General features: G+C 45.4%; 1 protein-coding gene across 22 annotated transcripts in view; it reads left to right on the top strand.

Moving 5' to 3' along the window:
- Positions 1 to 23,396, top strand: part of nfixb (nuclear factor I/Xb) — a 163,119-nt gene that overhangs the window by 57,496 nt on the left and 82,227 nt on the right. For 9 of the 22 annotated variants that reach the window (XM_030408094.1, XM_030408102.1, XM_030408098.1 and 6 more), the window contains one exon: positions 784 to 1,315. In XM_030408094.1, coding sequence (XP_030263954.1) covers positions 784 to 1,315 — 532 coding nt within the window. Of the gene's footprint in view, positions 1 to 2; positions 273 to 293; positions 429 to 783; positions 1,316 to 23,396 lie in introns of those variants that run through there. The other 13 variants (XM_030408106.1, XM_030408090.1, XM_030408092.1 and 10 more) reach the window with 5 other exon arrangements.

Genomic DNA, 23,396 nt, shown 5'->3' with positions numbered 1-23,396 from the left:
CTACCAGGCCGTCTGTCTTCCTCTAGCACTGTGGTTTTCTGTGGTGATTTCTGTCTGCTTTCAGTTTGTTGTGGAAATGTGAGTCTGGTTGGAGCTCCCTTTGCATGGTAGCGCAGATAGGAAATGGTATGGCTGATCTTTTAGCAGCACATTTCAACAGTGGTCTTGTGGCGGCAAAGCTTGGCGGTGGTGAGCGACCGGTGTGTGGCAACCCTGGCACAGGAGCGCTGTGGCGAGATCTGGGCTTTGTTGCCCAGAGATATGTAGTGAAGGTATTATGGTACAGCAGAATAACTTCTCTTTTTCCTGCAGCACACCGGGAGCACAACTTGGCTCAGCCTTTGGATTTGAATTAATGCATTTTGCATTTGTTGTTCTTGAATGTTTTCAGCGTTTATTTATGATAAAAGGAAGCTTTGCATGTTACAGTTAAGATACATTTTCTTACAAATTGCTGCAAAATTATTTGTATTTTACCTGAATGTTTGTAATGATAAAACATGTAGTCATTTTAGATTATGATGCTTATTTGAATTGTTTTTTAGATTTTTTTCCATTTTAGTAATTCAAGTAAATTTACATTTAATTATACAATATTAATCTTTTTATAATCACTGTATAATATGTATATATTTTTTTAACATTTTCACTTTTTCACTGAAAATTTTCCAGACGTTTTTTAAGAGCTTTATTTTGAAGATTTTGCATGCTCTCTTTCAAACTAAAAGCCTCTCCAGCCTCCTCACACCACGTCTCTCTCTCTCTCTCCCTCTCCCTCCTCAGGATGAATTTCATCCCTTCATTGAGGCCCTCCTCCCCCATGTCCGTGCCTTCTCCTACACCTGGTTCAACCTGCAGGCCCGTAAGCGCAAGTACTTCAAGAAGCACGAAAAGAGGATGACCAAGGACGAAGAGCGCGCGGTGAAGGACGAGCTGCTGGGAGAGAAGCCGGAGATCAAGCAGAAGTGGGCCTCGCGCCTGCTGGCCAAGCTCCGCAAGGACATCCGGCCCGAGTTCCGCGAGGACTTTGTGCTCACCATCACGGGGAAGAAGGCCCCCTGCTGCGTGCTGTCCAACCCCGACCAGAAGGGCAAGATCCGCCGCATCGACTGCCTCCGCCAGGCCGACAAGGTGTGGCGGCTGGACCTGGTGATGGTCATCCTGTTCAAGGGCAGCCCCCTGGAGAGCACGGACGGGGAGCGGCTGGTCAAGTCGCCCCAGTGCTCCAACCACGGCCTGTGTGTCCAGCCGCACCACATTGGAGTGACGGTCAAGGAGCTGGACCTCTACCTGGCCTACTTCGTCCACACACCAGGTATGTGGGCAGATTATACACATATGACACACACACACACACAGGTCACACACGCACGGCATGTGGCATGTGAGTGGCAGATTAGACCCTTCCCTTCACTATGTACCCAGCAGAGCCAGTGCCAGGCTGTGATAAACCCAGTCAGAATTAAGATAACGACCGCATCTTGACATTTAAAGGGCCAGTCTGCGCCGTCTAATCTTTAAAAAGTGTGTCTCGCGTGGATGTTTTCTATCTGGTTCAAAGAGATTCTGAGAGTTTGACAGCCCCGGCTTAAAACCTGTGTTTACCTAGAGATATGTTTGCGTTGGTACATTTGTTCAAGTATTTGTGTGCAAATTTGTCTAAATCCAAATGTGCATGTTTTCCGGCGCCATGTGTAAACAAAAGCATCTGCAAACCTGTTTATCTGTGTGTGCATGCATGTGCGTACGTGCGCGTGTGTCATGTGTCTGTAATCCATGTGTATGTTGTTGTGAGGTTGGTTGTGTGTGTGTGTGTGAGTGTGTGTCAGTAGCATTGTGGTGTCTGTGTGTGTGTGTGTGTGTGGTGGTCTGGAGAGTGCAGTGACAGCTGGCCCAGTCCCAGGTAGTTTAGGAGGCAGGGAGACTCAGCCTGTCTGCAGCCTCAGCCGCCTCAGCCCCACACGCACGCTAACACACACACACACACTCACACACACACTCTGAAGTGGACACACACAGGAGCTCTCTCTCAAACGCCACTCGCCCAAGCTGCCCCGTTCGATGTTCGTCTGAATGTCCTGATCACACGCACACGCACACACACACACACACACACACACACTGAGACTCTTCTGTTTGTGGCAGCGTGGCCCTGCCTCTGTTTGTTTATGAGATGTTTTATTTTTCCATATTCGGCGCACGTGTTTCCTGCTGCGACCATAAAGTTAAAATAGAGGTGGTGAAAATATTTGAGTGTAAACAAGCCAGCATGCATTCTTCTGTGAGGGCAATTTAACGCTGTCGCACGTAATCATCTGAGTCGGGGTTTTTTTTTTGCCATATGCAGTTACTGGTACTTAATTAAATTCAATTTTTTCGCGAGGATTACTCTTTTGGCTAATTAAATAGCGACATTGAAATGAAAAGGCAAAATTAACATGATAATGTGAAATTATTAAATGTGTTTTTTTTTTTTCTCCATCGCATTTGCAAATATAAAACACTTTTTCTGATGTCAAGCAAGATTATTTTTTTTTGCGAGCAGTTTAAGCTGTAAGGAGTTCTTTTATTAATTACCGTGGTATCACCGCAACGAGCATGACTGTTATTTTCCTGCAAATGATCCACTCTAATTGCTTATCTAAATAATGAGCAGCTCTAAGTTCTGAGGTGTGTCACGATTTCTGTTTTTAAAAATGTGAAACCCAGCGAAAGTGAGACGGGGGGCACAGCTGGTGGCGTTGCAGGTGGTGTCAGACTCTCACGTTGGGGTCCTGTGTTGCGAGTTATTAATGTCGTTCGCGGTTTAACACGTATAATTGTGTTTCTGAATCCAGTTCTAATAGCATTCATTTAAAATTTGATGTAATGTGCGAACACGTATTTTTGCCCTTCCTCGTGAAGCGCCTTCACAATAAGAGCTCGGCTATCTGTGTCCGTGTTTCAGGTGTTTGCAGGTAGATCAGGTGTAAATCCTGACTGCCTCGTCACACACACCGTTACAGACCCTCTCTGCCCTTCACTGTTATCCCGGGTCTCTGACCACAGACTGGCATACAGTTACAGGACCTTAATTCTTCTCCTTGGCAGGGAGGAGCAGCGTTCTTCTGTGACAGAGTACCCCTTGCCAGGCTCCTTTCAGCCCAGTGTGTAACTCTGCTTGAGTTCGCAGGGCCTCCGTGAGCGCCTCTTCCTGTTCCACAATGCTCCGTGGCGAACCGCGGCTCAGATTAGCTCCCAGCGCAGCCTGGTGCCCCTCGGAGTAAAGCCCTTTTTTTTTTTCACTCTGTGCCAGAATCCAGCAGCCGCTCACCCCCCATACACACACACACACACACACACACACACACACACACCAGCCTTCATCTCACTGATTTGTGTGTGTTTGTGCATCACATTCGTGTCTCTTTTTGCGCGTATTTAAATCTGGTTTCGATGGAGGGCACACCGTTCCGTTAATTGAATATGAGCATTATTTTAAATATTGGCTTGTATTCCATCATTTATGAAGTATTGCTGTTTTTCCCTCAGAACTGCTTGTGCTAATGCCTGAACAAGACGAGTGCATTTTAAAAGCTCCGTCTCCTGACAGGGTCCGCTGATGTGAGAGGGAGACGATGGTCTCATTCAGGTCCTTCTCGGCTTCTGCACGGCCGCCTCCAATTCAGCACGTATATGACCAGAATTCATCAGGGAGGACGTTCGCAAAACACCTCGAATTGAAAAAACATCCACTTGTATCAGCTGGGATTGCTGTGTTTTCCAGGAGGCAGGCTGGGGTTAACCAGAGTTTACAGAGGACAGACAGACAGTGGCTCCATTCTAACCTTTGGGGTGGCAGTGTTACAGTTTTATTCTTAGCTCCTCTTTCCAGGGTGTCTGTGTCTTTGCGGAAGCTATCAGTTGCCAGGCCTGATGATTGGACCGCGGCCGTCTCACCCGCCTGTCCCCGCCGCGGTGTTTTCAGTTCTCTCGTCCCACTGATGTCACTGTCGCCAGCTGCAGGGAGGGGGGGGGGCTCTGCTTTCAAGCGGCGTGATTGACAGATCTAACCCCCTCCTCTGCTTCTGCTTCCCTACAGTACAGTATGTGTCTCTGCTTTTGTCCAATTATAGACGTGGGCCCTTCCAGGCGGGGCGGCTGGAGCTGGAGCTGGGACAGATCACAGCCGCTGCGCTTCTGCTCCACAGCTGCAAAAAAAAAACAAAACAAAACAAAAAAAAAAGGGCTCCACTACCTAAAAGAGCCCGATCGTTTCCCTTTTGTCGAATACCTGGACCGCACACAACACAAACAGATCATGGTATAATTGTTGCAGGCTGATGAGTCGCCCCCGAAAAGCGGTTCTTCTTCTTTTTCACTGACTCTGCTGCATCTGATGATGATAACAATAATGGTTCAGGGATGTGGAGGAAGTGAGAGAGAGAGAGAGAGAGAAAGAGAGAAAGAGAAGGATCTGATCTCATCTTTGATCACATGTCTGTCGAAAAACTAAAGTCTGGCTCGCCAGTTGGGCGCTGAGGGGCCTTCTTCCACCTCGAGACCCGCGGATCGGGTCATGTTTTTCGAGCGTCGTGTTCCATATTTGTCAGTCTGACGAAGGCGCACGGTTCCAGCATTAGTCATGTTTGGAGCCCGAGCCGCCGCATACAGCTTTCATTACTTTAGCTGTTATGATAAAAAGATGTTTCGGAGAGTGCAGCCGCCGTATCTGTTCTGTGTGCTGGAGACAGACGGACTGGAGAAGGTGTCACGGGCCAGGTCCGAAAGCCAACTGTGTGTGTGTGTGTGTGTGTGTGTGCCAGACTGCACCGTATCTCCACGCTGCTACGGTGCTCCTAAGAGGTTCATTTACCCATCAATGTGTCTGCGCGCCTAGTCCCCGGCGTTACAAATGGCCAAGAGAACGTCTTTTTAATGGAGGCGAACAAAGAGAGGGATCGACAGGGAGACAGACAGCCAGACTGAGAGACTTAACGCCTGCACGTCACGCTAATCCATCAAACACATCTTATCTGATTTGCCCAATATCCTGGGCTTCAAAAGGAGGTAACGCTATCAGATGCAGTTACATAATGAAGGAGAGACCAAACAGGACAGAGAGGGTTTTGTTGTGCGTCGCACATGTGCGTGCTGGTTTATAGCAGCAGTATTTCTCCCGTACAGTCGGGTCATGTTGTCCTGTTAGTCGCTGAGTGTTTGCAGAAGAAGAAAAGAGGGATATCGTCATGATTAAAAGAGGGGAAAAAAAACTAAAAAAATCCCTCTCAGTCTCCTCTTTTCCTTGGCTGTGCAGAGCAGAGATTTCTGGACGGAGAGCAGAATTGTGCTCCAGTGTTCTGGCACCGCTCCGTAACCCGGGCCGACAGAGAAACAGAGAGTGTCGGCGCCGAGGGAGCCGCATTCATCTGGTGTGAAAAACACTGCTGGTCCGACACTTTCAACGGAAACTTTCTTGCGCTTTGTTGTCATTTGAAATAATGCGCCCAATAAAGTTTGAGCTTCGGCGAGCCGCTCTCATGACGGGACAGCGTCAGTGACACCGCGGTGTTTTAATATGCACTGAGCCATAGGGGCCTCCGACAGCTCCGGCTTGGCCCGCTTTCAGAGCCCCCAGTTTTTTCCAGTTACTCTTTGCATATGTGTGTGTGTGTGTGTGTGTGTGTGTGTGTGTCATAGAAGGAGGGCAAAGAGAAAAGAAGAGAGGAGTGTGCAGCGTGTAAGGAATTGCCGGTAAACAGATTATTCCAGTACGATCAGCCCCCCCCCCCCCAAATAAAATCGGCGAAAAAAAAAGGCGCGAACCGTTGCGCGGCGGCTCGGCCCAATCCTCTGACCTCCTTTAGCTGATCTCTGACAACTTTCCACCAGTCTATAGGTCCGACCGCTGAGCAGCTCTATGGGCTTGGTAGCAGGCCAACCTGCTTCACATTCGCTGTAATTATCCAGTTTAGTGAATAATACTGGGAAAAGATACACAAAAGACTGAGTATATGATTGAATTAAGTCTCATTTTGAAACAAAGGTCAGGTCTTAGCTCTGCAAATAGAAAAATTCCTTGTAGCAGAAAGTGCCCATTGTGGGCAACATGGATTAGCTTTATTTACTAATTTCACTGTACAGTGATTTTTAATTATTTGTGTAATTAAGGCTAATAAATAAACGTTATGGTGTCTCTTTTAGCAATTTAGCAGCTCAGCTCAGTTCACTGTTTTTTATACTTGCTGAGCAAATGGTAGCTGACATTTAACAAACGGATTTGTATTTATTTCTCAAGAAATTAAATTACCTAATAATATGCATGACAGCGATATTAACGAATATGATGAACACGTGAAATAAAATACGATAAAAGGCTCTTTTACCTTCCGAGCAATAACTGCTTTTGATTTTTTCTGTATTTCTGAACGGATTTTCTCCCTTTTTTTTTTTTTTTTTTTTTTGAAAACAACCAAACAGGCGTACGTTTTCCCCTCTAGTTTCTTTGTGTATTATTTCCGAGCTGTACCGTTTCAGTGTGTGAATTCGCACGACCAGTCCTCTCTCCCTCTGTACAGGCGCCAGGCCTGAAATCTGTCTGTCCCCTAAAAACATACGTATCCCCGCACAGGAGGGGCGGCTTGGCTTCTCGGCTGCTTGAGCCGACGGGCAAAGAGCAGGAGGAGAGGAGAGGGAGAGGTGAAGACAGCAGAGGAGTAGAAAGGAGAGGGAAAAGAGAGCGTCTTTTTTTTTCTGGGCCGCTTCCCAGCATTCTGATCGGCCCGCCTCGCGCCTTGTTCCCTCGGTCCAGTGGAGCAGAGCACGGCGGAGACTGCCCTGTAATTGGGACAGCTCTTTCCATACGGAAAAACGGGACCGGGAAAACACAGCGACACCGCCGAGCACAGATCCCTCTCCCCGTCTCCGTGAGGATTTTATGTTTTGATTTAAAGCCGTCTCAAATTCAAAAAAAAAAAAATTAGCAATTATACGCAAACAAAATCCTCTTGCATAAAAAAAAAAAAAAAAAAAAGCCCAAATAAAATCCGTTGAAATGAACACTAATAATGAATAGATGAATAAATATCTCCCTCTGATTTTTTTTCCCGCGCCGTATTTACTCTCTCGTTTAATGGTAATAAATGTCACTCAGCGGCGTTCGGGTGATATTGAGCGCTGATATAAAGTAAAAAGAAAAGCGTATAATAAAGATGATGCAAAATGCCATGCTGAAAACAAAGAGAGAGGGAGGGCAGATATTCAGGCTAGTGGGGCTGGTTGGCAGCGTTTGGCAACCGAAGCTGCAGCTCTGTTTAGAAGGTGCCAGCTTTTCAAACCGACACAGTCTCTGCCAACTTCTCTCCTTCTGATCCTTTTCTTTCTCTCTCTCTCATTTCAACATTTTTCCCCCCATATCCTTGTTTTTTCGCTTAACACGTCTTCCCCTCTGCGCGTCCCCTGCCACCCCTCGCCGCCGCTCCTATGGCGGCTTTTGCACAGCGGGGTTGCCAGAAAAAAGCCAGCCGAACATGTTATAAACTCAGGTTTGTATTTTTGCGCGCCGAATGAGATGGCTATCGTGTTACCAGGCGGCTTCTATGTTATTATTTTTATTTTTTTTCTCCTCTATCCCCCCCAAAATGTTTTTTTTTATCCGCCGGCTTTTTTAGCGGAGAGCGGACGGCGTCGCTCGCTCGGTGTGATGGTGCTGCTGTGGATTCAGGTCCAAAACAAAATGGAGGATAAAGCGCGGCTCCTGTCCAATCAGCGGAGAGAATGGTTCCACGTATGGGGGGGGGGGGATTACTGACAAATTAACAACGCTGACTGATTTCTCCTTTTTACGTGGATGTAATTTTTGCGTTGGCTCGTTTTTGACTCTTGCTAATGTCTTCAGGTGTCCTCACAGAGCAGGAAATGTTAGCCAGGGTTAAGGAGGGGATGCATTGTACATCATCCGGGGGACTGGGGCCCTTCGTGGTGCCGTGAGTGATTGGAGAAAGTGTTAAACGCCGGGTGCGGGGGTGGATGGAATTACTCAATAATGATCAGAAAATTAGAGCCATTATTGAGGGAGAGTAAACAGGCCTCTCTAAGTGTGAAAGGCCTCTATTCAGCCCCGACCAGGAGCAGGACTCCTTTCTTCCTTTCATGGATCCACCCATGGCCTCGAGAGCCCCGCTTTTGTTCCCTGAAATAACAGAGTGAATATATGGGGTCTCGGGGGTGGGGGTCCTGTTCCCAGTGCTTAGCATGGTATGGACTAAAAATCTACTGACTGTAAGGTACACGCCGTGTTTTATCCATCCTTTATTCTCTACTTATTTCAATAGCCAATCTTTCCTGGCTCCCCTCCACACTTACTTTTTAATCAGACTAACTTGTCTAATTAACTTGATACGCCTGTGTCGCTGAGATCAGAAATTCTGGCAGTGCGCGCTGAAAGTGTTTCTGTGTGTCTACAAGTGCACCTGGGTGTCTTTTTTTTTTTTTTTTTTCCTTCCCCTTCTCCATCGTCGTCACTTAAGACACCCACAGCACTTCTGCAGACTCCTGCATCCTGAGACCCGATAGTCGAGGGGAAGGTGGGTGTAAACTAGGCGCTAATGCGAGCGCTTCCGCGTTCGCCGGCGCAAAATGCTCTAATTAATGGGGGAACGGATAAATAAATAAACTCGGCATGTCTCCGAGCAGCTGAACGGCAAACGCGCCGCTCAGGCAGGGACAAAGAAAATGAAGAGAGGGATTTACACTTTGAGCGAGCCGTTGGAGAGAATAAAGGACTGTGTTTCCTGTGTTTCTTTTTTCTTCCCCCCCCCCCCCTCACACCACTTTGAGGAAATGTAGTTCACAGCTCTGCGCTTAGATTAGGGAGATTTGATTATAATAATAACCTAAACACTGTTTTCTATGTCTTTGATGATGAGCGCAGTTGATTCTTTCATGTGAATCCAGATTTTTTTTTTTTTATTCAGAACCGTCGACTTGTACGATAAAAGCGACGTTTGGACTATTTTGTTGCATATCATCGCAGTTAATTTATTCCATCACACCTTTGCTTATCGCAGTGGCGTGTTTTTTTTTCTTTCGGTAGTTCATCCGTCTTCAGTCCGTCTTCCTTTGAGGACGCTCTCCAGGGCAGGGCTCCGTCCAGCTCCGGGCTCCCGCTCAAAGAAACTCACCAAAATCACCTGACACGTTCGCTCACTTTCTCCGTCTGTTTGCTTTTTTTTTTTATTTTTATTTATTTTTTTCGTACGGAAGGCCAGCTCCATTTCACATGCATAATTCTGGATGGTAACGTTCTCATTATTCCCGTCAACTGTCAGCGCTCAACTCTCTCGTCTATAATTTCAGACTCATTTGAATTCTTATTGGCAGCTTCGGTGCATAAATTTCATAAAAGATAGAAAAACAACACAGTTTTTTTTTTTTTTTTTTTTTTTTCCCTCGCTCCCTGGTGAGCAATAGAAATATGGAAGAGATTAGGGGGAAAGAAGTGTACGAAAATTGCGTTGTTTGTTTGGATTTATTTGTCAGAATAACACATGTCCAAAATTATAGTTTAGATTCACGCATTTTATGTTCGTGTCCTGGGAAGAAAAAAAAAGGAAAAAAAGTTGCACGTCGACTTAAAGCTCACAACAGAAACACAGAGGTATCGGGCACCAGTGTGTAAATGGCTTTACTGTATCAGTTCATTGGATAGCTGTCCAGACAGGCCACTGAATAGAGTTGCCATGGACACGTAGCTTTTTTTTTTTTTTTTTTTTGCTCAGTGCACCTTTCCTGGGTGATATCCAAGGAGTGTCAGCGACTGGCCTGGTTGGCACGGTGAGTGGCCATGCAGTGCTGGGCTGTTTCCGTGGCACTCCGGCCCACTGTGTGGGCAACCAGAGCGTAGGGCTCTGCCAGAGGAATCCACTCGGATCACTTTCACTCTATAGAGGGCATCCCCACACTTATGCAAATGGCTAAGCAGATACCTATACGGTACAGTTGAGCGCACCCAGCACAAACAGAGTCACATCACAGGTAGCTGCTCCGTACTAATTGTATGTCAACATTAAGAGTTTGTACAGCCAGAGTGTGATTTCGGCTTTTAAAAGAATAATTTATATTCCTTTGAGGAAAAGAGGAGGATATTAGATTTTCTTGGCATTACGGTATACTATTTCTGGATATATTAAACACTTGTCATTGGATGTGGACCAAGTGAGACATATGAAAATGTCAAACGGTAATTTAAGAGCAGATTTTTTCCCTTAATGTTATTCACACATTTTGTTAGGCTTAGTTCAGTCCAGGGGGGCCTACACGTGAGTTTTATCCTCTAAGAAGCTTTAAGTACCCTTTGAGATGGCAGCTCAGATATCACTTGTAATTTAAAAAGCAGGGGAGCCTGTGATATAAAAGACTCCTCTGCTGGGAAACGGAGCAGCCGTTTTGTTGACGTTGGCCTCGCTCCTTCGTTATTTGGGGTTTGCGCGGACATCGCCGCTGTATCTGCAGAAATCATAAATGTTTGCAAAATCCACCATTTTCTCCTGCGAACGTTCCTCTCTTTTGTGGCAACGCGGGCATTAGCCACAAAATGAGCTTGCGCATTTGATAGAGGAGACAGCATACAGGAATGACCACAGTGCATCGCTAGGAAGCAAATAATTGATGCTCAACGTTATTTTGTGCATGAAGAGATTCAAGTCTCTTCACAGACACGTAAGTTTAGTCTGTTATCCTACATGGTGATGGTGGCGCTATGTGTTTGTCATTTAGAGAAGTCAAACTTCTTCTCAGACCCCTTGAAATGACAACCCAATAACAAGATCCCAACACACTCATTGGGGATTAGGGATGGGTGGAGTTGTGTTAAAAAGTCCTGTCAGCACTAGTCGCAGATATAAAGCAGCAGTCTACTGTATGTAACAGCTGGGATCTTTTAGACCCCAGACAGAAGTCACAAGCTTTCTCTAACAAACTTTTCAAACGTGTCATCAGTTCAAAAGCATGTGCACATATAATTCCAACAGTATATAACAAGAAACCATCTCTAAGTAACAAGTCATGAAGTGTGATCTGGAGTCTCCAGGACCACAAACGGAACGTCAACGTTGACGTCAAACACTAAGATTAGGGAGTGATGGCCGCGAGAAGGTTCAGACAGGAAGTGAAGTCACAGTTGAGAGTTGTTTTCTTCTTCATCCTCTGACGCTACTCCACCCCCTGCATCCACCTGTAGCCTCTGGTTGTTTTCTAGGGAGACGGGTCTTCATCGTCACTCCCCAATCTCGCTCCGTGCCGTCATAAAGGTAAACTATGGGGAGTGACAAGGACAGATTCTAGACACCAAATGAAGTACAGATAAGTGACAGTTTAAGTTTTCTGTATTAACATATTAATAAAAGCGTTGAGCGCGAGTTTGGCTGACTGAATTGTTATCGTTCCCAAACACGAGCCTGCATCCCTTCCCCTTTCATTTTTTTCAATGCATCTGTTTTTCCTCTTTAAAAGATTAAGCCTACATCCCCAGTGAGTCTCTTTAAGTCCATAGGAGCGAAGTGTGTGTGTGTGAAGTATGTTTTTTAGGTGTTGTTTGTGCGGGCGCTCTAAGAGTGTATGCGTGCCTCCGCGCATATGCTCATGTGCGCCATAGAAGCAGGCCGAGCGACAACAAACGCTTCCTGCAGCCGAGCGTATGAGTGCCCTCTCCGGACTCGGCCGGCACCTGATCCCTCCCCCCCCCCCACCCCCGTCACACCTGATGCCTGCGGGCCTTGTATGTACACATGAAGAGAAAGCGGCCCGCATTTGCAAGCAAACGCGCACAGAAATGTACACACACTGATTTGACCCAGCTGTCCCGTGGCAGGCATGGGACCTGGGATTAGGCTGCGGGGTGCGCGGGCCTCAGAGAGTAGGTAAACCAGACTCCAACTGGGTCTTCTTCACTGGTCTTGACTGGGTGCAATCTGTCACTGCTAGAGTCGAAAGTTGTAAAAAAAAAAAACTATATCGCTCTTGAAATTTCAGCAGAGTCCTATCCTCGAAAAACTCATTTCAGAAACTAAAACGAGTCACTATTTTCCTTCACTCCGCTCTCCCTCTCAGCAGCAGCCATGGAGCTGATCTACTCTCTCTTATTTGCCCTTTGTGCGGTTACATTTGATTGGTGTATTATTAGACGCAGACCACCCTGCTTCTGAGCCCTACTTGAGTTTCCATTCTTCTGCTGCTCAGCCTTAATTCGAGGCTCTCCTCCAGCAACCCAAACATTCAGGGGAGCACACACAGAGCATTAACGTAAAGACAGACGGGGAGGAGTTGGAGCGAGGCGCAGTCGAAGCGCGGCTTCGGCGAAATGGTGATAGAGAAGGTAATCCAAGCCCCTGTGTTTATTTTAAGAGCTGATGATCTAGAGATGGCCATTAAAAGCAGAGGGCAAACAATTTAAGAGCAGTAAATTTGAATGGAGGAGAGGGCCGGGTGTGGGTGGGAATGAGGGAGGCAGGATATGGGTTCTTTCTGCCACACTTTCTATCCCGGCTCTCTCCCTCCACGCAGGAAAAAAATACTTGAGATGACAGTGAATTAGAGCAATCTGGCCTTCATTCTGCGGTTAGATTTTTATCTGCGGTTTTGGCCCTAAGAGCATCTCTGATCCCTGCTTTCTTTCTCTTTTTTTTGTCTGCCTGCTCTTTTATTGTTGTTTCTGCTCTTTTCATCTGAGTTTACTTTTCCCTCCGGCCTGGCTGTAAAGCGGACCCTAACGAGATATCATTCACACTGAAAAGCATCAGGAACGGTCCCATTATCCCCACCACCTCCATCAGGGGTGGTTTTCCTCCACCAGGACCTAAACACACAGGCTGATGTGATTACCCCAAGTCCAAGTTTTTTTTTTTTTACATTTTTTGTTTTTGATACATGCTCAGAATGTTTTTTTTCCTCTCTGATCGACTGGAAGATTTTGTCTTTGGGCATGGATTCAAACTACGCAATCCTGGCAGCTACATAGGGAAATCCTTATGATAAGAGCCATGATTATCCCAGTAAACTAAAGATGGCTTACACAGAGAGCTGCTGTTTCACAGTCTTTCACCAAGCTAAAGGCCCAGTATGCATAAAATCTTCCGAGAATACACCATAAGTGTTTACCCTGCATGACCGATGTCATGTTGACTGTATCAACATAACTTTGAGACACAAAATGGCCCTCAGTTCAGTTAGACTTTCAAAATAGTCATACATGGCCTACATATCAGTACATCAGTGGTGCTTGTACCCCAGGGGGCACTTTGACAGTTGCCGGGATAAATGGTACATGAGTAAATATTGTGAATCAGCCTAGTACCATATGTTGAGAGTGTATGAAGGAAGTGACCAAGAATTAACTTGGATGTTTGAAACAGCTAAAAGTAATGAACAAAGATATTCAAAGCTGGCTCAATGGATAAATGGTCGGAATAGTTAGCTGAAAGTAATGGTGAAAGTGTTGAAATATTGTGTTTAAAAATGATGGATAAACATTGGAAATAACTGAAAGTAATGGATACATGAAAACAGCTAAATGTAGGTTTATGGTCAAACAAAATAATTAGCTTAAAGACATGAAAAAACTGGTCAAGATAGTTAGCTAAAAGTCACGGATAAACAGTGCATAGCCAACGACTGGATAACTGGTGGAAACCGCTAAATGTAGGCTAATGACAAACGGCTCCAATAAGTTAGCTTAAAGTCATGCATACACGGTTAAATATGGCTAACTGGTAAACAGTGAAAATGGCTCAAACAAATGGTTAAAAGATAGACAAGTATGATAATGGATGAAATGGTTAGATAAAAGAACTGGACAAACGGTGGAAATAGCTAACAAGTGGATGAATGGTTGAAACAGCTAAATATAGGCTAATGACAAAGCTGAAATAGTTAGCTTAAAAGACGAATAACTAGATCAATGAGGAAACAGCTAATGATTAATAGATGGTTCAATGCTAAGTTTTTCATCCATTTATCAGTAACTTTTTGCTGTTAGATAAATGGAAAATGGCTTAAAGTAATGAATAAACGGATGAAATAAATGGTGATATTCATGAAGGAGCGGTTCATCTCACAGGGTTGTGGGCGTACTTCTGACGAAAAAAAGGCTGATGCTCTACATCTTCATCACCTTGCCAAATAGTTTTCTGCAGCTGTTGATTGATGTTGATTGTGGCTGTCTTCTTGGCACCGTAGCGTTTTTTTTTTTTCTTCTTCTTCTTCACCACTGTGCTGTGCTGAGGCTGCTGTCCCAGTGAGACACATTTGATATGTTACCCAAAACCCAACTTACAAAAAATTGTGGTTCCCCCCTTCTAAACTCTCGCCCGTCTCCTTTTCACTGGGCTTTAGATGTGTGATGAAGTAATCCCGACATATTTTATATCCTAATGCAAAACAAACAGAGCCAAATTACACACATTCTTCCCCCCGTACTGATTCGTGGAAGTTGTTAACCAAATAAAGCTCCCTTTTCTCTTTCTCTTTCCATCTCGCTTGTGCTCTCGGTGGATCTGTCCTGGCTAGAAGTCTTTTTCTGAAATAGCCTCAAGCACAGAGCCTCTTTTGTGGTCAGGTTTTTTTTTTTTTTTTTTTTTTTCCTACAAGGTGTTTGTGAAAAAGAACAGGATTTTTCTCTCCTGGGCTCAGGTCCCTCCATCGCTCCGCTGCTGCCTGTCTGGCTTTCTTTGTCCGGGCCTGCTCTGGTAAACAGCCGTGTCCTACACACACTGTTTATCACACTCTGGGGTGAAACTTTGCTGATTTCATTTTTGGACCCGCTAAAAGTTTTGCTTGGAATATATTTGAACTGTTCCTTGGCATCATTCATTATAAGCTCCCGTTTCTTTTTCTGTTTATGTAGCTGAACAACTTTCCCTGAGCATATATGCTGGCTGCACCCGATGTGTCTGTGACATTTTATGTAATGAATACTGCCTGAAGGCCGATCTCTGTCCTGTTTACACCAGCTGCTTCGAATACGTCGCTAGCCGACTGCTCCGTCCATGTGAACAAGATGATACTATGGACGGAGATGTCCTGTAAAAAGTTAATACTACACTGCACAGCGCGGTAGAAAGCTGCCGCTGGGACATTTTTACACGGGCGGAAACTTACACGCTTGTTGAATTTGGCCACACCCCAATTAGTGATGTCACAGCCGATGTTTGCCTTTTGAGAGCTGATGGAAAACACCTGCTGTGACTGCAACTTTGAATTAAAGTGAGACTGGGCCCATGTCGAAATCGCCCCCTCATTCACTCGTACTCCACGCCCCCGTAGTGAGCAATTGGGAAATTGGGATTTGGGACAGATCATCATTTCGGGTCATCGCTGGCAGACGCTGACTCACATCAAACGGTGACCTTTTACTTACTAGGCGCCTCATTTTGCCACAACACTTTCGTTTTATACAATCAGCATTCAGGCATCCAAATAGAGTGGCTGTAGCGTATTACCGTGTTTGGTGTGTGATATTCGAACAGGAATGACGCAGGCTTTTTTATTGCACATTCAAATTTCTTTCCCTGAACATCCCAAAAACACATCTGCAGCCTTACTCCCCGGAATGACCAATAACTCATGGTGGCTAATGTTAGCAAACTTCGTAGATATTACTGTGCAGCACACATTACTCAGTTAGCTGCCATATGGGCCCAATTAAAGTCAATGAGAGATGGGACAGATATTTGATGGAGACTTATCACCACCGTTTAGGCCAATGGCTTTGACACGAGCGGCATGTGTACCTGTATAATGTGTGCACCGAGGGGGTTAAAAGTGCTGTCCACGAGGGTTCAGATCTGGGCTGAGTCGTGGCCAACCCCGGAATATTTTCCTTGAGAACTTCCTCAGGAGGTAATAATATTTTTTGGGATAAGATTAGAGTAGAAAAAGCAGGAGCAGGGATGAGCTCTATTAGTTTCTCTTCAGAAATCTCCACCTTTTCTATTGTTTTTGCACATCCTGATATATGCCCTCACTGTTCAAGTGCTCCTCAGCTGGTATCAGGGCCTTGAAAGGTGCACCAGGCAAAATCCGCAGATCAACAGTTAATTAAGTGGATAAGAAAGAAGAGAGCGTCCCAGCCTCGCAAAATTAGATCTGTTTTTCCCAAATTCTGTTGGAACTTTTTCTCTGAATTTGTTGTGAAATTCGAGACAGTTTAACCTCTAGGAAACATCTGTCTTTGGTTAGACTGCTCACAAATAGTCATTGCTTCATTTTTAAGTGGAAGCCACTATGTTAAACATACAATACAAGCAACTCTGTTTGGTGCCGTAATAGTAAAGTGCATGTACCCACACTCCCCGAGCGAGTGGAGAGCGCAGCGCAGTCTAAATTAAAGGCTGTGTGTGTGCACTCTGTGCCTTCTGAGTGTTGCTTTGTGGCTTGTATGATGTACTGTGCATGTGTCCATATTGAGAGTAATATTACTCGGCTAACTAAGCCATTTTTTAGCACTGACAGAAGGGCGCACACGCGTTCACAGACACACACACACACTCACACACACTCCCTCACTCAGGCGGACATGTGTTCAGCACAGCCTGTCATTACACCAGCCTTGATGTGGTCACTGGGTGGCACTGAGGCTTCTTATTATTGTCGTTTTTATGACAACTTTCACTCTCTTGCCCTACACTCCCCCTCCCTCCCTCCCTCCCTCCCTCGTCTTGTGTACCCTGCCTCGCTCTCCCCCCCCTTCTTTCCATTCCATCCCTCCTCCCGCTGTCTCCCACCTCGTCCAAACCCACATCCATTTCTCTTGCTGTTGCAATGGGACGCCTGTTTGTTTTTAGTGTGTAAACCATCCTGACACACATCCCCAGGGCAAAGGGCGGATATAGGAGCGTTTTTTTTTTTGTTTTTTTTTTTTGGTGAGGGAGAGAGTTGGGGCAGTAGACAGCTTGGTCTCCATTTGCAGAGGTATGAGCTGGGAGATGGAGCCGGTCCAGGCGTTGTTCCCAGCGTTGTCGGTTGTGGCTGACAGTTATTGTTTTTGGTTTTTCGAATAATAGGGTTGGTAACTGCCGGGTGACATCCAGCCACGTCCCGCTGATGAGTGTGCTCTGCATATGTTTATGTGTCGGGGCCTGTGTTCTAACACGTCGGTTCAGAGGAGGACTAGTTTACCCCGGGGCGGGCAACACATTTGCTGGAACGTTCGCCTTTTTGCTTTCTCTTCTCCACTTTTCTACCCCCCCCCCCCCCCCCCCCCCCCCCCCCTCCCCCCCCACACCTGTCACCGCACTATTTTGCTTCGAGGATTTATGACATCATGATTTGTTTATTATAGCTCATAATTTGTTATCCTCCTGACCGAAAAAGTTGAATAAACCGGACCGAGTGGAAGCAGGCACCCTCCCTCGGGGCAAAGTGGATACGGTATGGGGTGATTGGGTTTATGTTACTGTAACAGAGAGCTCTCTGTTAGAGTGGCGGTCCAACATGCACATTTGAGAATGTCAAAAAAAAAAAATTTGAAAATTAACTTTTTGTTTACGGGAGTTTGTGAGAAACCTGTTTCAGGTGACAGTGTCAGATAATTCAATAAAAAGAACCCTTATGTGCTAGGAGATTGAGGTTGCGAGTGCACACACACACACACACGCACGCACACACGCAGAATGTTTTGCATGTTGGCACCTTAATTAACGAGGTCTCTGGGAGTTTGGGCCCCGCGGCAGGGTTGGGTAAATGAGTGAAGCGAGTCACCTCGAGATGGCAACAGGTAAATCCTGTTTAGATCGGCCCCAAGGCACCGCTTGTTCTTTAATTCGGCTATGAACACCCTCCTCCTTCCCCTCTCTCAGCCTAATCACCTCCGCACCTCCTCCTAATCTTGTGCATGCACCGTCTCTTAATTTCTTAACTTGCCACATTCTGTCTTTATCTTTGTCCTCTTGGTGCTTAACTTAGACTCTGCTTATCGTGCAAACAGTTGGGTGCAGCGTGCGCGCGCTCTGCTCATCCCCCTCATGTTGTCGAACGGCCCGCTACAGGGCAATCAAGGTGACGGATCTGGAGCAGTAGGGCAAGGTGACACTGACACTGTTATGCCAACATGCAGCGGCTCAGTCTGTATAGTCAATGAGCTGTGTGCAGGCACCAGACAAGGTGTCGTATTCAGTTAGAGAGTATTAAATTGAGAGATGCATAAATATACTCTGATATGGGTGGGATTGGAGAAGATGGAATCATATGGCTAATCTTTTCCAGACCGGGCAGTTAGCATGAGTCTGCAATTAGCACCTCTAACTTTGTTAGCGCCTAATTTCATTTTCTTTGGAGGCCCCATGACTCGCCCCGCTAACAATGCGTTGGAGCAAAAGGTACAGCTCACATGGGTCACTGCCGCCTCGCAGCCTACTGCCCCTGACTTCCTGTTACACTTGGAGCAGCAGTGGGGAATTTCAACAAGCCACTTCCATCTTCTCGTCTTCGCTGCATTAATAATTGTAGCTTTGAACCTTATTCGGAGCTGTACCCGTTCCAGTGTCTTTCATATCCGAGCGCAATTGTTGAATGATTTGATTTTCCTATTAACGATGAGTTTGGTAGCTGTACTAATACAATTCACATTCTCAGAAATAACACAAATGATAAGCCACATCTCCTGTGCTTTCCGTGAATTAAGACTATGGCAGACTTACTTTGACTTCAAAAAGAAAAAATGCCAGTGATCATCATTTTAGAACATTTACAGGAGTCATATTTCAGAGGTTGATCGGCTGTGGCAGCTGCAGTGTGGCCTGCGTTTTTCATTACATGTGCCTTTAGAAATCAGCCAAGCACCAATAGGAATCATCGCTCCTTCCTGATCCATCTGTGCTCCTGGTGTGAGTATAACTTACAGTAGCTTGGAGGGTCTCCTGAGGTCAGGGAGCTGAAAATCACAAAGACATGTGGAATGCTGAAAGTTGGCCAATACAAACAGGCAGGCCTGGCTCTCCATCCGTGCAGAGCTCAACAGCCACCAGCTAGCCTACCACCACCTTCCTGCTGTAGCCTGTGGAAGAACCAGGAGACGCATGAGTGGGACCTTTGGCTAGTAAGGGGGAAGGAGTCGTCAAAAACAAAATGAACAAAGTTCTGAAAAAGCCTACGGTCAACTTATCAAGTGCTCAAAACTAATAATATAACATTTAAAGGGGCGATTATAGTTTCATATTGACAGTGGATCACATGGCTTCTTTGTTTGGTAAATAGAGCTGCTCGTATTCACGAGGCAACAGAGAATTACTACCAGAGTGTGGCTTGACTCTTAAAAGATTATTAGCGTCTTTCAGCTCTTCGTTTTGGTTTGACAGGGATTGATGAGATCATCAGCAATTTGCCGATTACCATTAGCGTTTGTTTTTGTGTCCGATTAGCGATAAAATAACTGAATGTAATAAATTCACTTCCTTCGCTGTGACACAGCGTTCATTCTCCTCCTGTAGTCACCACCACTATCTGATTGGTTGCATGTCACAAGTCACAGCCTTTCAGCCTTTATGATCTGAATCTGAAAAGTCGCTACTACCAGTCACCGCTGATTGTGGTATAATTGGCGATATTACAAGTTAAAGATGTATCATTTATCTGTAAATCACATGCATTTCACTTAAATCAGAAGTTGAGCTGATAGTTATTGACACCCTGCTATAGATAGCGTTTAGCAGACATATAGTTAAGCAGTTTGTTGTCTGTATTTAGCTACTGCACTTACTTAGTAATGTGTAATTTAATTAATATTTTGCTGTCAGACCCAGCTAGGGGGGAACACAGTACATTACGCTTTAGCTAAGGCTATCTGTGACTTTCTAACCAGCTTGCTAGCTTTAAAACAAGGCAGCGAGTCCCTTCTTGATTGTGTTGTGTTTGCTGAAATTTTGCAAACTGATGACAATTATCTGCAGCATCCGTAACTAGCGGGACATGAGTCAGCGAAACCACATAATTGATGAATGGATGACTCACTGTGACCGGTAATTATTGAAAACATCAGCTGAACTGGCTGTTACACTGTCATCCATAGTTGCCTGATTGGTACATTGTCTGCATGCATGGCAAAAGGGAAAAAAAAAGAAAAGAAAGAAAAACAATGTAGAACTTTGAAGGTTTAGTTCACAAGATGGTTTCCTGAAAGTTACAGGCCACACCGCAAAGTCCAAAGGTTTGCATTTTGAAACAAAAACAGACTTCACAAGGAGCTGACTGGGTTTTCTCCCCCCCCCCCCCCCCCCATTTTCTAATCAAAACCATTATGAGCTTCACCCACAGAGGGGACGATCCGCGAGGCTCAGTTTCTCTCCCCGGCACACATCCATAACAATAGAGGGCATTTTGGTCCAGCAGAACTCAGTTGGCTGCATCAAAATGAAGGGAGCAGTTAGGGTTTCACTTACAGAGTCGGAGAAAGAGAGTGAACGGGGGGGGAGAGAGAGAGGGGGGGGGGGGGGGCAAAAAAGAGAAAACAAACACACAGGGATTGTTGAATTATGGGTAAAGACAGCTGAGGCTAACCAGGTTTGGTTTCCACGGTGCAGTGGGGGGCTTATTGAAAAACAAAAAGTCTATGACTCAGTGCTGCTCTCAAGGAGACTCTCAGGCTGTAGACTTTCTCTCCCCAGAAATTCAACAAAAACACATGCAGTCGAATATAAAGGGGAACACCTTCAAAAACATAAAACTCCAGGGTTCAATATGGTCACGAAAATGTTCCACGTATCCTCGCTGTTGATGCCAAAAAGGGAGGAGGTGGGGGTGGGAGTGTGTGGGGGGGGGGAATAGAGGGAGGGAAGAGTGAACGAGAGGAGGGATCTGTCCTCACATTTGCTATCAATTTAGGGCACTGAAAATAAGCACCAGGTTTCACTGGAGCCGAGTAGAACACCAGGAATGTTTTTCCATATAAAACCGAGGGAGGGAGGGAGAAATCCAGAGAGAAAGTGGGCCGGGAAGAGAGTGAGAAAAAGAGAATATCAGGTTAAGGAAAGGGGTGAAGAAAAGTGAGAGACAGGCAAAAAGAAAGGAGAGAAAAAAAAGGGCAGAAGAAGAAGAGGATTGCTGTTCAATAGCACCTTGGGTCCAGATGTTAAGCTGTCCGCTGTAGTTTGACAGCACATGGGGCAAAAGTAGGGCACTTTGTGAGTCATGGTGACCCCGCTGACCCTGCTGTGAAGGACAGATAGACAGTCTTATAATTGAACCCTGAAGCAAGCGTCATATTCACACATGGAGAATTCTAACGCCCGCAAAATGTACGTTTATGCACATCTGTGGAGCAATCGCAGTCACCCACAAGCTCTGCACACTTGCAGTTCCATTTGCGTGCGTGCGTGCGAGACGGTGTCGGTGGTCTTGGTGGAGACGGGAGACTCCCCGAGGGCTCTGACTGGGCACAGCGGATGGAGGAGGTTATCTTTTGAGAAGGGAATCGATGATTCTAAATTTGAGCAGCAACATGTTCCCAGTTCTGCTTGCGACACAGTTTAAACAGATGTAGCCGGTGTTTGAGTTCCACCTTTCACATGCCTGCTGCGCGGTTTGTTCTGCCAGCAGGAGGTTGAGGAAAACCCTGCAGATTAGAGATTCGCCGGGGAAAAACTTCTGCAGATGCCAGCTGGTAGGCTACTGATTGTAGAAGCTCAGCTAATTTGGAAGAAATTGAAATAATGGATATTTCCACATTCTGGGTATACACTGAACACTATGTATTGCGATTGAAAGTGTGTGAGAAAAGTTTAAAAAGTTTGGATAAGTGGTTTCAACAGTTGGCTAAAGGTAGCCTAGCCTAATGGATCAACCGTTTACATGGAAAGCTAAGAAACAAAATAGCCTATCAACAGTTTGTAAAGCTCGTAAATTAACAAATTATTAACTAAACAGTTTAGATAAACACTTGAAATTGTTTTCTTAAAGAAATGTATTGTTTTTTTTATCCATGAGTAACAGTAAAAGTAATGAAAAAGTGAAAGAGCTTAATGAGGTAGGCTAAATAAATTGTTGAAATAGCTCATAGTTGAAATAGTTGGCTGGAAGTGGGCCTAATGGATAAACAGTTAGAATAGTTAGTTGAAAATTAATGGCTAGATATTTGAAATGGTAAGCTGGGAGTAACTGATAAACATTAGAAATAGTTAGCTTAAAGTATCGATGAATGGGCTTAGACGAAATAGTTAGCTGGATGTAGCCTTTGGATAATTCATTGAAATTGTTAAGTAAGAGTAATTGGTGGAGACTTGAAAGAATTAGCTAGAAGGATAAAACGCTAAAAAAGGTCAGCTAAAAGTGATAAACACCTGAAATAGTGTTTCTGACACTTGAAATGGTTAGCATAAGAAGGCTAATGGAGGAGATGGTAGGCTACTCTGAAAGCAAACTTGACCGAACTGAGCTGACTTTGACATTTGTTTAAAGTGAAATACAAATCTCCTGATATCCACTTTTTAAAAATAACATTCAGTTTATAATCCGTTCAAATGAACACATCTGGAGCAGTCCGAGTGAGGTGTTGATGCAGTGGCTTCACCTGACAGGCTGTCGGGGGAACATCAGACAGAAAAAAAAAAAAATCAGTAACCACTGCTGTAGTTTGCCGCTGATGGATACATAAACGGTTTTGAGAGCTCCACAAAGGCAGATTAATATACAGTCGGTTAGGAGTTTGTATACATGAGGTTGTGGGATACAGTGGTCGTCTTTCACTGCGAGTTTGGACTCGGCGACAGTCTTAAGTCGAGTGGTTGACCCTCTGACAAAGCTCCTTCACCCGGCTCTTCCCACCAACAAAGTGCTGCTCTTATGCTGATAGAAACAGTTGAAAAAGACTCCCGAGTAGAAACAAGGAGAGAGTTAAAGAGAAAGAAAGCGAGAGGGGAGAAAAGGGGGGTAAGAGACAGACCAGATGTGTCTTTTGTTTAGATTTGAACGGAGCGGAAAGGAAGGGTGTAGGAGTTAGGAGGCGAGCTTGCGAGGAAGAGAATGAGAGAGGGAAAGCAAGTGGGAGTGAGTGGATTTTTTTTTTTTTTTTTTTTGGGAGGGGAGGACTGTAATGAAACCAAAGCATTCATAGCCGAGCGCCTGTATGTGGGGAGAGGGGGCTGCGCCATACAGTATGTGATTACCTACCAGCAAAACCACATTCATTATACTAATTGCTACAATGGTCCCGGCGGTTGGGGGCTGAAAAGGGGGCGACGGCGAGAGGGGCTTCATTGTTAACATTTGTTAGGCTCATTGACTCCAGAATTCATGGTGTCTGTCATTATAGGTCGCCGGGATATTCTCCAGGGCCGGTATTCATAGAGGAACTGATAATCTGGAGGTCGTAGCCGAAGACCTGCTTCCTCTAGATCTCGTCGTGCCGACATCAGCACATCCCAGGCCCGACG

This window comes from Sparus aurata, chromosome 23, assembly GCF_900880675.1.
Source record: "Sparus aurata chromosome 23, fSpaAur1.1, whole genome shotgun sequence".
Lineage (NCBI taxonomy): Eukaryota > Metazoa > Chordata > Actinopteri > Spariformes > Sparidae > Sparus > Sparus aurata.
This window is presented reverse-complemented; position numbering and strand designations above follow the sequence as displayed.